The sequence below is a fragment of the Mobula birostris genome, chromosome 8 (genome assembly GCF_030028105.1).
Source record: "Mobula birostris isolate sMobBir1 chromosome 8, sMobBir1.hap1, whole genome shotgun sequence".
NCBI lineage: Eukaryota > Metazoa > Chordata > Chondrichthyes > Myliobatiformes > Myliobatidae > Mobula > Mobula birostris.
This window is the reverse complement of record NC_092377.1, coordinates 147,637,968-147,651,697: the sequence shown is the minus strand read 5'-3', so window position 1 is coordinate 147,651,697 and position 13,730 is coordinate 147,637,968. Positions and strand designations below refer to the sequence as shown.

The 13,730-nt window shown below is 42.3% G+C and overlaps 1 protein-coding gene across 5 annotated transcripts in view; it reads right to left on the bottom strand.

The window, feature by feature from the left end:
• ash2l (ash2 like, histone lysine methyltransferase complex subunit) overlaps nt 1-13,522 on the bottom strand; it is a 37,259-nt gene extending 23,737 nt beyond the window's left edge. For 3 of the 5 annotated variants that reach the window (XM_072266511.1, XM_072266512.1, XM_072266514.1), the window contains exons 1-6: nt 13,420-13,522; nt 12,601-12,664; nt 11,734-11,882; nt 5,963-6,051; nt 1,965-2,059; nt 862-957 (exon numbers count right to left, since the gene is read on the bottom strand). In XM_072266511.1, coding sequence (XP_072122612.1) covers nt 862-957; nt 1,965-2,059; nt 5,963-6,051; nt 11,734-11,882; nt 12,601-12,664; nt 13,420-13,514 — 588 coding nt within the window. In that variant the 5' untranslated portion in view covers nt 13,515-13,522. Of the gene's footprint in view, nt 1-861; nt 958-1,964; nt 2,060-5,962; nt 6,052-11,733; nt 11,883-12,600; nt 12,665-12,788; nt 13,065-13,200; nt 13,235-13,419 lie in introns of those variants that run through there. The other 2 variants (XM_072266515.1, XM_072266513.1) reach the window with 2 other exon arrangements.
• Nucleotides 13,523-13,730: the final 208 nt, after the last annotated feature.

Sequence of the window (13,730 nt, the reverse complement as noted above, 5' to 3'; positions counted from 1 at the left end):
TCACAGAGTTTAAGAAATCCTTAAAATACAATTCTATAAGTTGCAGGCATTCCTTTAACTCTAGAGATCTTTAAATCACTCCAACTTTAAGGTTCCTTAACCTTGCCTTCCTTAGAGCTTTTGTGAACTCATTATCAAATTTTACATGATAACGTTCCAGTGAATTGCTGTGGGATGTTGCACTCAATTTTATGACTGCTAGTGCAAGCTCTTCAGCCACTGTCAATGCCACCCTAGACACGTTAGTTGTTCAAAATCTGAAATAAACATCTTCATTAAGATACCATGGTGCAGAAGAGATTCACAATGATGTTGCTGGAATTGGTGGGCTTGAGTTACAAGGAGAAACTGGATAGACTGGGATTGTTTTCCCTGAAGTGGAGGAGGCATGATTAATTAAATCATGACAGGCTTAGATAAGGAGGATGGTCACAGTCTCTCTGCCCCAGAGCAGATGCATCTGAAACCTTGAGGCTTAAGGGGAGAGTGATAAGATTTAAAGGAGACCCGGGTGGTGCGTGTTTTTCCATACAAAGGGTGGTGGGTCTATGGAACATGCTACCAGAAGTGGTACAGGAAAGGTACAATTACAACATGTAAAAGATATTTGGACAGTTCTTGGACATGAAAGATTCAAAGGGACATGAGGCAAATGAGACTAGCTCAGAAAAGTACTTCAGTCAGCATGGTTGAACTGGGCCAAAGTACCCGTTTCTATGCTATGGAACTCTTATGAATGGAGAGATGATTTATAAATGCACAGGAAGAGGTTTATCAATAACTATTATCACCACTTCTTCATTTGTTTAAAAAAATTTCACAGCAAACATGTTCATTCAGTTCTTACGGGAACTCACTCACCATTGTCTTCACGATGTTATTTGGCCAAGTGATTTTGCTAGGCCTTTGTCGGGTAGTCAAACATTCCCAGTACTTGTCAATAAAAGGTATGATATCCTACAGGTAAGCAGAGGAGAATGAAAGAAAATAGGCTCAAACTGAAACTGCACTTAAGAAAAGAAAATATTAGACGTTACATTTCAAAATCTCCAAATACGTAAGCAGGTTTATAATTCAATTCCCTTTGCCTGCCGATCTGCAGGGAAATCTGCCTGTCTCAGGTCAGGTCCCTTGTGGTTTAAGGTGCAGGTGGAGCTTGCTCAAGAGCTGACGTGTCACAATGGCAAGGTCCGTAACTGACAGTCAGCAACATTTGATCTCGGAGGTTAGCTCCAAATCCTCCTCCAGACTGCTTCACCAGAAGTGCAGTGACACACAGAAATGCAGACTGCGCCGATGGACTGCTCCATGCAATCAGATGGAAAACATTGCTAGGGTGAATTGCAACAGGAAACCATTTCAGCAATTTCATCAGAACAAGAAACAGAGCAATGAAAAATAAGAGAAAATATATCCTTATCCAAAATAGTGAAGTAACTCTTATTGTTGAAGACTCCTGTCCAAACAACCCAGGTGAAAATCCAAACACAACCCCACCCTCTAACTAGTCAACCAACTCTACGTGGAAAGAATCCACGCAACTGCAAGGCCAGAAGGGAATTCTTTGCATTTTATTCTTTTCAAAATCAACACTTTCAGGAGTCTAATTTCTGCATTCTTGAGCTACACTTCAGACTGTGAGCCACATAAACATGGCAAAGCCTTCAGCTTAATCCCAAATTAGCCAACCTTCTCAAAAATTTCTCCCTCAGAAATGCAACAGCAGAACTTCTGGTTTCCCTGGTTCTTTTAAGATGTTAATAAATGTAAACAGCTCAAAAATGAGGAAGCTGTCTCTCTGGTTTAATAAAAGGAACCATGACATGCTTTGCTTTCCTCGGCACAACACTTCGGTTAAGAATTAGTTAAAAACTAAAATAAAATGGTAGAAACACTCAGATCAGGCAGCATCTACGGAAAGATGCTATAAAGGAACAATCTAGACTCAAGCACTAACTGCATACCTTATCCTTTGAAAACATGGTCTTGGGATGTTCATCCTGAGTTCGGGAACGCCAGGTCAAATTAGCAAGACCCGTGAGACACATTTCCTTCAAGTCTATGAGGAGGAAAGAAAAACTTACATTTGTCCTGTTCCATTCACAACCTATCCCGAACCACTCTGCAGTCTTTCATACACCTCTGAAATGCCAACTCTGTCGCACTACTGTTTTTGGGTTTTGTTGCATTGCAAGGATGAGGAATAAATATTTTTGAAAACACCTGAGAATTTTCCAGCTCTTATAAACGGTATCAAGGGAACTTATACGTGCACATGACATGACAGATGGGACTTCAGTTCGACCTCTCAGCTGTAAGACAACAAGGCTAACAGTGTAGCGTTCCCTGAGCCTTGGTAACTCATTATAGATTCCGGATGATTAAAACTTTATTAATAGGTATTATGTGCAAAACACTACAGAGACATGCCCAGTGACAGCACTTCAATACACTGATCCTCCTCAGCATCTTCCCCTTTGGAGAGTTCGTAACTCAGACCTTTAAGAAAAAACAGTGTGTTGTTTGGACAAATGAACAATTTAACCTTAGCGAGGTAAGGAGTTAGCCCACGTTTAGAGCGAAAATAGAATTGGAGTCATAGAGCATTGATACAGAGGTGGGGGCCTAGGTGGAATTATCAAATATCTACTTATACTAATCTACAGAATCAGTGCTGGGATCTTTGCTGATTGACGAGGGGAGGGCACTGGATGCTATCGGCATAGATTCTAGCAAAGCATTTGATAAGATCCCTTGTGGTAGGCTGATCCAGATGAAAATGCAAGAGATCCACAATGACTTGGTGGACCGAATTCAAAATTGGCTTGGTCATAAAAGACAGAGAATAGTGCTGGAGGGGTGTTATTCCGACTGGAGGTCCGTAGCCAATGGTGTTATGCAGAGATCAGTGCTGGTACCTCTTGTTGCTATATATATGTAACTGAGCTGGATTAAAAATACAGGTAGCTAATTAGTAAGTTTGCAGATGATAAAAAAGTTGGTGGAGTTATGGATAGTGAAGAAGGTTTTCACACGATTCAGCAGGATGTAGATCAGTTGCAGATATTGTATCGGCAGAGAAATGGCAGATGGAGTTTAATCAAGTTTGAAACGTTGCACTTTGTGAGATTAAATTTTAAAAAGAATTTATAGAGTAAATGGCAGGACTCTTAAGAGCACTGATATACAGAGGAATCTTGAGGTCCAAGTCCTTTGATCACAGAAAGTAGCAACACAAATCAAAAGGCTGGTAATTTAGTTAAGAGCTTTATTGTCATTGCTGAGGACATTCGGTTTACTGGCAATTCAATTACTAAAGAACGCTGACGACGTGCTTGCCTTCAGCTATCAGGAAATTCTGCAATTGTATAAAAGGATTCCTTTGATCACATTTGGAGTACTGAGTTCCATTCTAGTTTCTTCATTAGAGAATGGATGTGGAGGGTTTGGAGAGAATGCAGAGGAGGCTCACCAGGATGCTAACTGGATCAGAACATGTGCTTTAAGGAGAGGATGGTGAGACATGAATTGTCTTTTCTGAAGCATTGAAGCTTCAGGGGAGACTTGATAGAAGTTTATAACATTATAAAAAGCATAATCAATATTTCTTTCCAAAGGTAACAAATATTGATTACTGCAGGGCATAGCTTTAAGGTAAGAGGAGGAAAGTTAAGGGAGTTGTGCAGGGCAAGGTTTTTTTAAAAGCACATAATGATACGTGCCTAGAATGTGCTGCCTGGGATGGTGGTGAAAGTAGAAAGGATAGAGTTTAAGAAGCACTTGGACAGACTCATTAATATAAAGGGATAGCAGAGATATCATGGGCCAAAGGGCCTGTTCTGCGGGTACTGATCTATGTTCTTGTAATACATATGAATCATCTGGATGTGGAAATAGGAAGCAAGCTCATCAAATTAACAAATGCCATGGAGATTGATGCAAGTTTTTGGGTGTGTTCAGCTTATTTTTAGGCTACAGAACGATATTGATGTGATGGTGAAATGCCTAAGATATAGCTTCATCCAGATACAAGTGTGATGTAGTATTTCAGCTACTTCATTCAGATGAAGTGTCATCCTTGGAGTGGAGAAGGTTAAAAGACCATAAGACATAGGAGCAGAAGTAGACCACTTTGCCCATCCAGTTTGCTCCGCCATTTGATCATACCCAATTGATTATCACCTCTATAAGGCATAACTGAGCTACGTAAAGTTGAAGGATATAGATAAGGTAGACTGCAGGAATATCTTCCCCACAGTAGATTAAATTGAAGACATAGCTTTAGGATAAAGGTTATAGAAACTTACAAGGGTTCTGAGGGGGTTCTTTTCCCAACCAGTGTTAAGCATCTGGAATAAACTTCTTGAAAATGACGGAATCAGTCACTAGCAGCAGTTACAAAGTGACTGGATGAGTACTTGAATTACCTAGGCATAGAATTCTATGGGCTAAGATGTGATTTTACGAAAAGGCATTACCATGTTGTATGACTCTAGAACACACTCAGTAGGACATGTCCATAGCCATCTGGTCCTAGACACACTGTCTTGTGCAAAGTTTTTTTTTTACTACCTGCCTTATGCATGTCACAGGCAGAAGGCGGGAGAATAGAGTTGAGAGGAATAATAAATCAGCCGTGATTAATGGTGGAATAGATTTGATGGGCCAAATGGCTTAATTCAGCTCCTATGCCTTATGGTCTTAGTGAGAATCTTTAACTTCAACAGCTCCCTCCAGTTTCTTCTGCTTCAAGTAAAACAGATACCATCTATCCAATCTCTCCTCACCGCCAAAATATTCTAAGCAGGCAACATCCTGGTGAATCTGCCCTACACCATCTCCAATGCAATCAAGTCCTTTCTAAAATGTGGTGAACAGATCAGCATGCATATTCCAGCTGTGGCATAAGCATTGCTTTATAAAGCATTGCCCAGCTAATGAACGCAAGTGTAGCTCCTTCTGTCTTTATCACCTTCTCCACCTGTGCTGCTGTGTCCTTCAAAGATATTTGGACTGAAATGAAAAAAAGTGAAAGCAGGAAAGCATAAAGGCTTCAATTATAAGGGCAATTTGTAGATTCTGGATTTGATTTCTCCTCAACATATAAGTTTAAGAAATGATCTAACTGGTGTTTAACTTCAATGAGAAGAGTTCAATTGAATAATTTTTAAGACAGGCCAGATTAATCAAAATGTCAGCTATTCCACATAGAAAAAGTTAGTGAAGAGGATGCTTCCTACAGTGGGGGGGTGGGGGGGTGGAATCTAGGGCCAAAGGACACAGCCTCAGAATACAGGGATGCTTTAGAAGAGATGAGGAGGAAGTTCTTTAGCAAGAGGGTGGAGAATCTATGGAATTCATTGCCACAGATGGCTGTGGAAGCCAAGTCATTGGGTACACTTAAAATGGAGGTTGATAGATTTTTGATTAGTAAGGATGTCAGTTTGCAGACAGAAGGGAGGAGAATGGGGTTGAGAGGAATCATACATCAGCCACGATGGAAAGGTGGAACAGACTTGATGGGTCAAATGGTCTAATGTCTTTTGGTTTTAGTGGGAATCTACAAACACTCAAGGCCGAATGGCTGCTCTCTCGGGAGTTCTTTCCAACAAAGCTGTTGAGCATGGTGATCAACTGGAAGTTCTGTCAGACAAAGCCATTAAGGGGAATGGAACCAAGGAGGCTAGATGGAAGACAGGTACCAATCATCCATCCGTGAACTGACTACACGTTGGCAAAGACACATGATGGATATTAACCTCCTTCTGTCCCACATAGCACCTTATTGTGATGCAATTTTTCCCTAAATCCAATCCTAGGACCTTTCACATCAAACAAAATCAATCATTGCTACTAACTTTCACAGCATAGTCAACACCCAACACCTCTAATCACAATGCTTTAACAACAGGGCAGTAAACCAACAATCAAACAAAATGTTTTGCTTAATTTGCAACCTTACTTGCTTGTTTTCGGAGAAAGTATGTATTCCCACTGTGGTGACACTGGTTGCAATGAAAAATATAGTTGGTCATGAACGGAAGGCAAGAGCTGTAAAACAAAAGGTCAGAAATAAAAGATAAAAGAACTACAGATGCAGGAAATAGGAGACAAAAAAAAGTGCAGGAAATGCTCAACGAGTCAAGCAGAGTGTTAACATGGTTAACATTTCAGATTGATAAAATAATGAACCTGAAACATTAATTTTGTTTCTCTCTCCAGAGGCTGTGACCTGCCGAGCAACTCCAGCCATAATCCGTTTTTAATCAAAATTAGTTACAACTCATAAATCCATCTATATCAAGGATTTCAAGGCAAGCTTATTTCAATCAGCATAAATAAGACACAAAGGTGGAGTAGTTATATGACTGATTCAAATCCCTCATTGTAAATTCTTATTTACATTTTTTAAATGTGAAAAGAAATTCTGACACTCTGAAAGTACCACTGGGTTTGCTTTTCACCACAGAAAACCTGTTTTGTCTTTCCCTCACCTGACAATGTACAACATTGTTTCCATTGTTACCCAGTTCAGAAAGGACAAATGTAACTGGGAGAGAACAGTAAATGCTGGTGCCAAACACAAAAACAACGAAGCCTCACTGTACCTGGTCCCTTGCATGACCTCTGGTGGTGAAGAGCTTTGGAACAACCAATGAAGTAGAAATACAAAACTTCTAAAAACTACAGTACATATCATGCCTATGATTCCACCTTACTTGTGTAGACCAGATACTGTAAATCCAAGGACAGCCTCAAACTCCTCTGATGATATGAGGGGGATGGGGCAGATGGGAAAGAATGCCAGTTACATCACCAGTTGATTTTAACCCTAGAAAAATGCAGCACCCGGCTCAGTGGTGTTTTCATCTACTGAGCCACTTTCCAGTTCAACACAACCAGCTCAGGGAGATGCATCAAAGAACTGACAACACTTCTGCAACAGAAGAGGGAGAAAACCCAACCTGGGGTGGAGGGTGAGAATAGATCCCCATTAAAACAACAACGCACACTCTTCTTTGTGCAACTCAGCAGTTATATTGTCCCCAGTTGAGCAAAAGGGCAGTCAGCCCATGGTCAATGCCTTCACAAGAGCCTTTCCTGAACCCACTTCACCAAACACCATAATCTTTCCATCCCTTTATAACTATTACTTATCTAGCTACTCCTTCAATGTTTCAGTGTAATTCACTGCATTCCACATTCTAACATGCCCTGGAAAATTATTTTTTTTATAAATCCCCTTTTGAATTTACCAGGGTCTACTTCTGACTCATAGCACTGCTTGAATTTAAGGTTATAAGATATAGGAGCAGAATTACGCCATTTGGGCCATTGTGTCTACTCCATCATTTCATCATGGTTGATCCAATTTTCCTCTCAGCCCCAAACTCCTGTCTTCTCCCTGTATCCCTTCATGTCCTGATCAATCAAGAATCTATTCAACTCTCCCTTAGATACATAAAAACTTGGGCTCCACAGCTGCCTGTGGCAAAGGATTCACCACTCTCTGGCTAAAGAAGTTCCTTATTGCCATCCTAAAAGGACACCCCTCTATTCTGAGGCTATGTCCTCTGGTCTTAGACATTCCCACCGGAGGAAACATCCTCTCCACATCCACTCTATCAAGGTCTTTCACCATTCGATAGGTTTCAATGAGGTCATCGCTCATTTTTCCAAATTCTAGTGAATACAGGCCTAGAGCCATCAAATGCTCTTCTTATGACAAACCATTCAATCCTGGAATCATTTTTTGTGAACCCCCTTTGAGCCTCTCCATTTTCAGCACATCCTTTCTAAGGGCCCCAAAACTGCTCACAATACTCCAATTGAGGCCTCGCCAGTGCTCTATCAAGTCTCAACATTACATCCTTGCTTTTATATTCTAGACCTCTTGAAACGAACGCTAACATTGCATTTGCCTTCCTGACCACAGACCCATTCATAAATTAACCTTTAGTGAATCCTGCACAAGGACTCACAAATTTCATTGTCTCTGATCTTTGTATTTTCTCTCCATTTAAGAAAGCAGTAAACCCCTTCATTTCTTCCGCCAAAGTGCATGTCCATACACTTCCTTATACTGTATTCCATCTGCCATTTCTTTGCCCATTCATCTAATCTGTCTAAATCCTTCTGTAGCCTCCCTACTTCCTCAAAACTACCTGCCTCTCCAACTATCTTCATATCTGCAAACTTTGCACATAGCCATCAATCCCAACATTTAAATCAGGGGTCGGCAACCTTTTTGCCTCTGTGGGCCGGATCGCTTATTAATGAGCGGACGGTGGGCCAGATAAATGCTATAAGAAACTTGAAATATGGGAATTATCCATTTAAATACATCTAGTTATGTCTTGCCTCAAATTAATGAATAACACATGCTAGAAAATAATTTGTGCTTAACCAAGGATGTCAATTAGTAATCAAAGAACTCAGTTTAGTTTTTCTGTCCCACCATTGCTGGTCTCCCATCAGTTGTGATGCAAATTAGCTTCAACACATTAAGTCTCATTTCTGGCATCATTTTCAACAAAGCTTCAAAAAATGTCTGCTCCAATAACCGTGTTCTTCATAGGAATTAATTGAATAAATTTGAAAAGTTGAGGTCACTCCTCGCACAAACACTGCAAGTTGAGCAGTGTCTCTACTCTCTTCAAGTCTGTACTCTCATCAAGCGCAATTGAAAAAAAAATGCAATTCGTTGCAGGCATCCCTTAAACAACTTTTAACATCTGCGACATTTCTTCAACTCGCCATGAGATCATTCTTGCTGACAGGCTGATAGATGCAAATAAAGATTTCTTTTCAGGACAAGCAAAATCCACCACTGCCCGTAAACATTCTTTGACAAACTCTCCATCTGTAAAAGGCTTCATCTTTTCTGCAATACGTTTTGAGACTTCGTAGCTGGCACGGGTATTTCCTTCATTTTCACTGCTTTTTCTGCACTCAGCGTCTACCTTCCTGCGTTTTGCATTCATTGCCACTGGAATTTTTTTCTTTGATTTTATTTCGAAATGCGAGTTACTCAACAACTATCATATCACATGCAAATATCTGGATATTTAGCGTGGATTTCTTATTAAAACACAGTGATGCTGTTTCTGTTTACAAATTTGAACAATCCCATCCGAAAACCTGTACATGCACGGAGAGTATCTACTACATATTAATAAGGTGGTCTGCCTTCCTGTCATTTGTATATACCAGTGTTTGGTTTGGAACAAAACGGAATCTGGGGCCAGTGTAACAAGACGCTATGCATGTCCATCAGTGTGGTCACATGAAACACTCAGAATAAGAAAAAGAATCACTCGCGGGCAGGATAAGCATAGTATCTCAATATTTGCTCGCCTACCCCGATCTAAATCATTGAACACAGACTAAATCAGTCTGAACACAGACCACCATGGAACACCACTAGTGATCAGCAGACAACCAGAAAAGGCTCCCTTTATACCTACTCTTTGTTTCAGCCACTACTTTATACATGCTAGAATCTTTCCTGTAATACCACGGACTCGTAGCTTGTTAAGCAGTCCCACGTGTGGCACCTTGTCAAAGGCCTTCTGAAAATCATCAACCATTTCTCATTTGCCTTGTTACTTCTTCAAGGAATTCCAACAGATTTGCCAGGCAATATTTTCCTTTCAGGAAACCATGCTCTCTACAGCCTATTTTATCACGTGCCTCCAAATACCCTCAGACCTCATCCTTCATAATCAACTCCAAAACCTTCCAACCACTGAGGTCAGACTAACTGGCTTATAGTTTCCTTTCTTCTGCCTCTTTCCCTTCCAAGAGTGGAGTGACCTTTGTAATTTTCCCATCTTCTGGAACAATTTCGGAATCCAGGGATTCTTTAAAGATCATTACTAGTGCCATCACAATCTCTTCAGCCACCACTTTCAGAACACTGGGGTGTACACCATCTAGTCCAGGTGTACACCCCACTTATCTACCTTCAGACTTTTCAGTTTCCCAAGAACCTCCTTTCTAGTTATGGTAACTTAACACAGTCTCCTGGAACTTCCACCATACTGCTAGTGTCACTCACAGTGAAGTCCAACACAAAATACTTATTCAGTTCATTTGCCATTTTGTTGTCCCCCATCACTACCTCTCTAGCATCGCTTTCCAGCAGTTTGATATCCACTCTCATCTCTCTTTTACACTTTATGTATCTGAAGAAACTTTTGGTATCTTCTTTAATAATACTGGCCAGTTTATTTTCATAGTCCATCTTTACCTTCTTAATGACTTTTTTTAGTTGCCTTCTGTTGGGTTTTTAAAAGCTTCCCAATCCTGTAACTTCCAACTAATTTCTGCTCTATCATATGCCCGTTTTGGCTTTAATATTGGCTTTGACTTCTCTTGTTAGCCACTGTTGTGTCATCTTGCCTTTAGAATATTTCTTCCTCTTTGGGATGTATATACCCTGTACCTTACAAAATGCTTCCAGAAATTCTACCTATTGCTACTCTGCCGTCATCCCTGCCAGTGTTCTTTTCCAATCAATCCTGGCCAACCCTTCCCTCATGCCTCTGTAATTCCCTGTACTCTACTGTAACACTGATACATCTGACTTTCACTTCTCCTTCTCAAACTTCACAGTGAATTCGATCATATTATGATCATTTTTTCCCCAAGGGCTCTTTAACCTTAAGTTCTCTAATCAATTCTGGTTCATTGCACAAAACCCAGCCCAGAATAGCTGATCTCCTAATGGGCTCAACCACAAGCTGCTCTAAAAAGCCAACTCATAGGCACTCTAGAAATTACCCCACCTGGAATCCATTACCAACCTGAATTCTCCAATCTACCTGCACATTGAAGCCTCCCATAACTATTGTAACATTGCTCTTTTGCCATGCATTTTCTATCTCCAATTGTAATCTGTATACTACATCCTTACTACTGTTTGGGGGTCTATATACAACTCCCATCGACCAAGTGGTTAAGGTGTTCATCTACTGATTTGAAGGTCACAAGTCCGAGCCATGGCTGAGGTAGCATGTGTGTCCTTGAGCAAGGCACTTAACCACACATTGCTCTGCGATGACACCGGTGCCAAGCTGCATGGGTCAAGCTGTATGGGTCCTAATGCCCTTCCCTTGGACAACATCGGTGGCGTGGAGAGGAGAGATTTGCAGCATGGGCAACTGCTGGTCTTCCTTACAACCTTGCCCAGGCCTGCGCCCTGGAAACCTTCCAAGGCACAAGTCCATGGTCTCATGAGACTAACGGATGCCTATAAATACAACTCCCATCAGGGTCCATTTGCCCTTGCAGATCCTTAGCTCTATTCACAATATTTGACACCTTGTGACCCCATGTCACCTCTTTCTAATGATCTGTCCTTTCACTGTTAGATTTCTCCGACTTCTTTTCTACAGAGAACGAGCCGACATCCCAGTCCTGAAATGCAAAGCATCTTCCCTAGAATAATGGAAATCAAACTTTGTTAGGCTAAACCAAAGATTGAAATAAATTTTACATGACTTCCTTGCTTTTTAATTCTACTGCTTAGAACAAGGTATTGTATGAACTGTCCTCAAATCCATCCAACTGCAAAGTAGTAGGTTCAAGTCATGGATTCAAATTAAAATGACTAGTCAGATTAAACTGACTAGGGAATAATGCCCCAACAAGGCAACAAGCTTTAAACTGAATTCTTGATATACAGACAGGAACCTGTGAACCATGGAGAACAAAAAGTTTATTACATACGTTGTGTCTAGGCCAAATGTTTCCGCTGAAAACCACTTTACACAGATTCCACACTGGAGCTCCACTCCACCAAGATGCCGTACAGATTCTTCCTCTATTGTCCCTGCCTGTTGGGTATCAGTGGCTTCAGTGCTGTCAGCAGATACCTCCTGGAAATATAACACATGGTTGGATTATTGAAGAGGAAACTGAGCAGCAATCATGGCAGTTCAACCTATGCATACATGAGCTTAACAAACTAAGCAATTGGAATGCAATTAATATAGAAATCAACAACCCATCATGTCACAACCATGCAAAGAGAGCCTTGTGGCTTGAGAGTGGGTGGTCACGTTGCATGGCAATAATGGCAGGTATCGAAGCAAATCCTTCCCTGCAGCAACTTGCCATCCCTTCAGCTGTATGGTCCGAACAAAAGACAGTACACAATGAGAACATCACAGCCTCCAAGCTTCCCTCCAAATTGTTCACCATACTACATGTGAACATTCTACCCGCTCCTTCAGATAAATGTCAGATTTACAGGAAAGGCCCATCTGGGGTGAAGATGTGAACCCTTCCAAGCTGTTACTTTCCAGCACATTGCAACAGGCCAGTCTAAGATTTGTGACCCAACTGGCTGCTTCACGCACTTGCTTTAAAGTGTTCAAGATGATGATTTTAGAATTATAAATGAGCCATTCCTGAGCTAACATTTGCAACTGAAGGTCAAGGTGAGAGAGAGGGTTGGGTGGTGAGAGTGAAGGGGGAGCATCAAAGGAGGGAATCATGACTGTAAACACAGGTAGAGATAACAAACAACACACCAAACAATCAGTGATCAAACTCGGGAGAGCCAGTCTCATTCAAAAACACTACCATACTTACAATATCTTTACAACCAGACATATCTGTATCCATGCTAACAGTTACATCTGCCATCGCTGAATCACTGAAACAAGACAAACAGATCAAAATTCAACCAATAATGCAATGTGCAGCCCAACACATTTACACTAACGTTAAAAAAAACTTTGACACCTGCCCCCCCCCCTTGGCCTATGCACTCTGCTTACTCCAGTTGGTCCTCCCACTCCATTCCATCTTGACCAGTCTCCCGTTCAACTCATGCGGTCCCTACGCTCTCCTTACTCAGACCATTGTCAATCGCACTTCATTCCCTCTATAAAATGATCACGTCCTTCTGACCCCGGATATCTCTCACACTCCCCTCGATGACCCTGTACTTCCCATTCCCTCAGAGCCCAACGCCTTTGCCCTTCCATGACACATGTGGTCTCGCTCCCTCTAACCTGTAACCTTCATGCGCTCTCCCTTCTGGTATGTGTTCTCCTTCCCTGATCCCCAGGCTCCCCCCTTCACCCCGCTGCCTGACCCTGTTCACCGTGGCCTCCATCCCCTGACCTCGGGCACCCTACTCCACCCTCTGCCCCCAACCACCTAACCCCGGACTCCTTCCTTCCCTGCCTTTGTGACACGAGGCGCCAAAACTATCTCGGACTCCTGACCCCGGGCTTCCACTCATTCCCAAACCCCGCCCCCTGACCCCACGCCTCTCTCCCGCCCTCCTCCATTAACAGCTAAGGCTCCGCCTCCTCTCCTCATTTCAAATCTCTGAGCCCATGATGCCAGCCCCAGGACGGCCCTTCGACCCTACACCGAAGCCTCCTCTTCTTCCGGTGATACCTGCCGCAGCCGGCGGGTGCCCGGGGCCCGGCCGGGACGTCCTCCTCCGCTGCCGCTCCACCTGCCGCTGTTCCCGCCTCCCCAATCGCCGCCATCTTCCAGCCCGCCCCACTCTCGCGAGCATTCACCCCACTGCTCTCGCGAGATCTCTTATACGTCACCAGGCACCGGCTATGGAAATGGACGAGCAGTGGACGTTTCCCCCTTCCTATCCAGTGCTGATGAGGGATCTGCACTAACAGGTATTCATCTCCATGACTTGCTGAGTCCCTCCGGCACTTTGTGTGCGTTGCTCTGGGTTTCCAGCATCT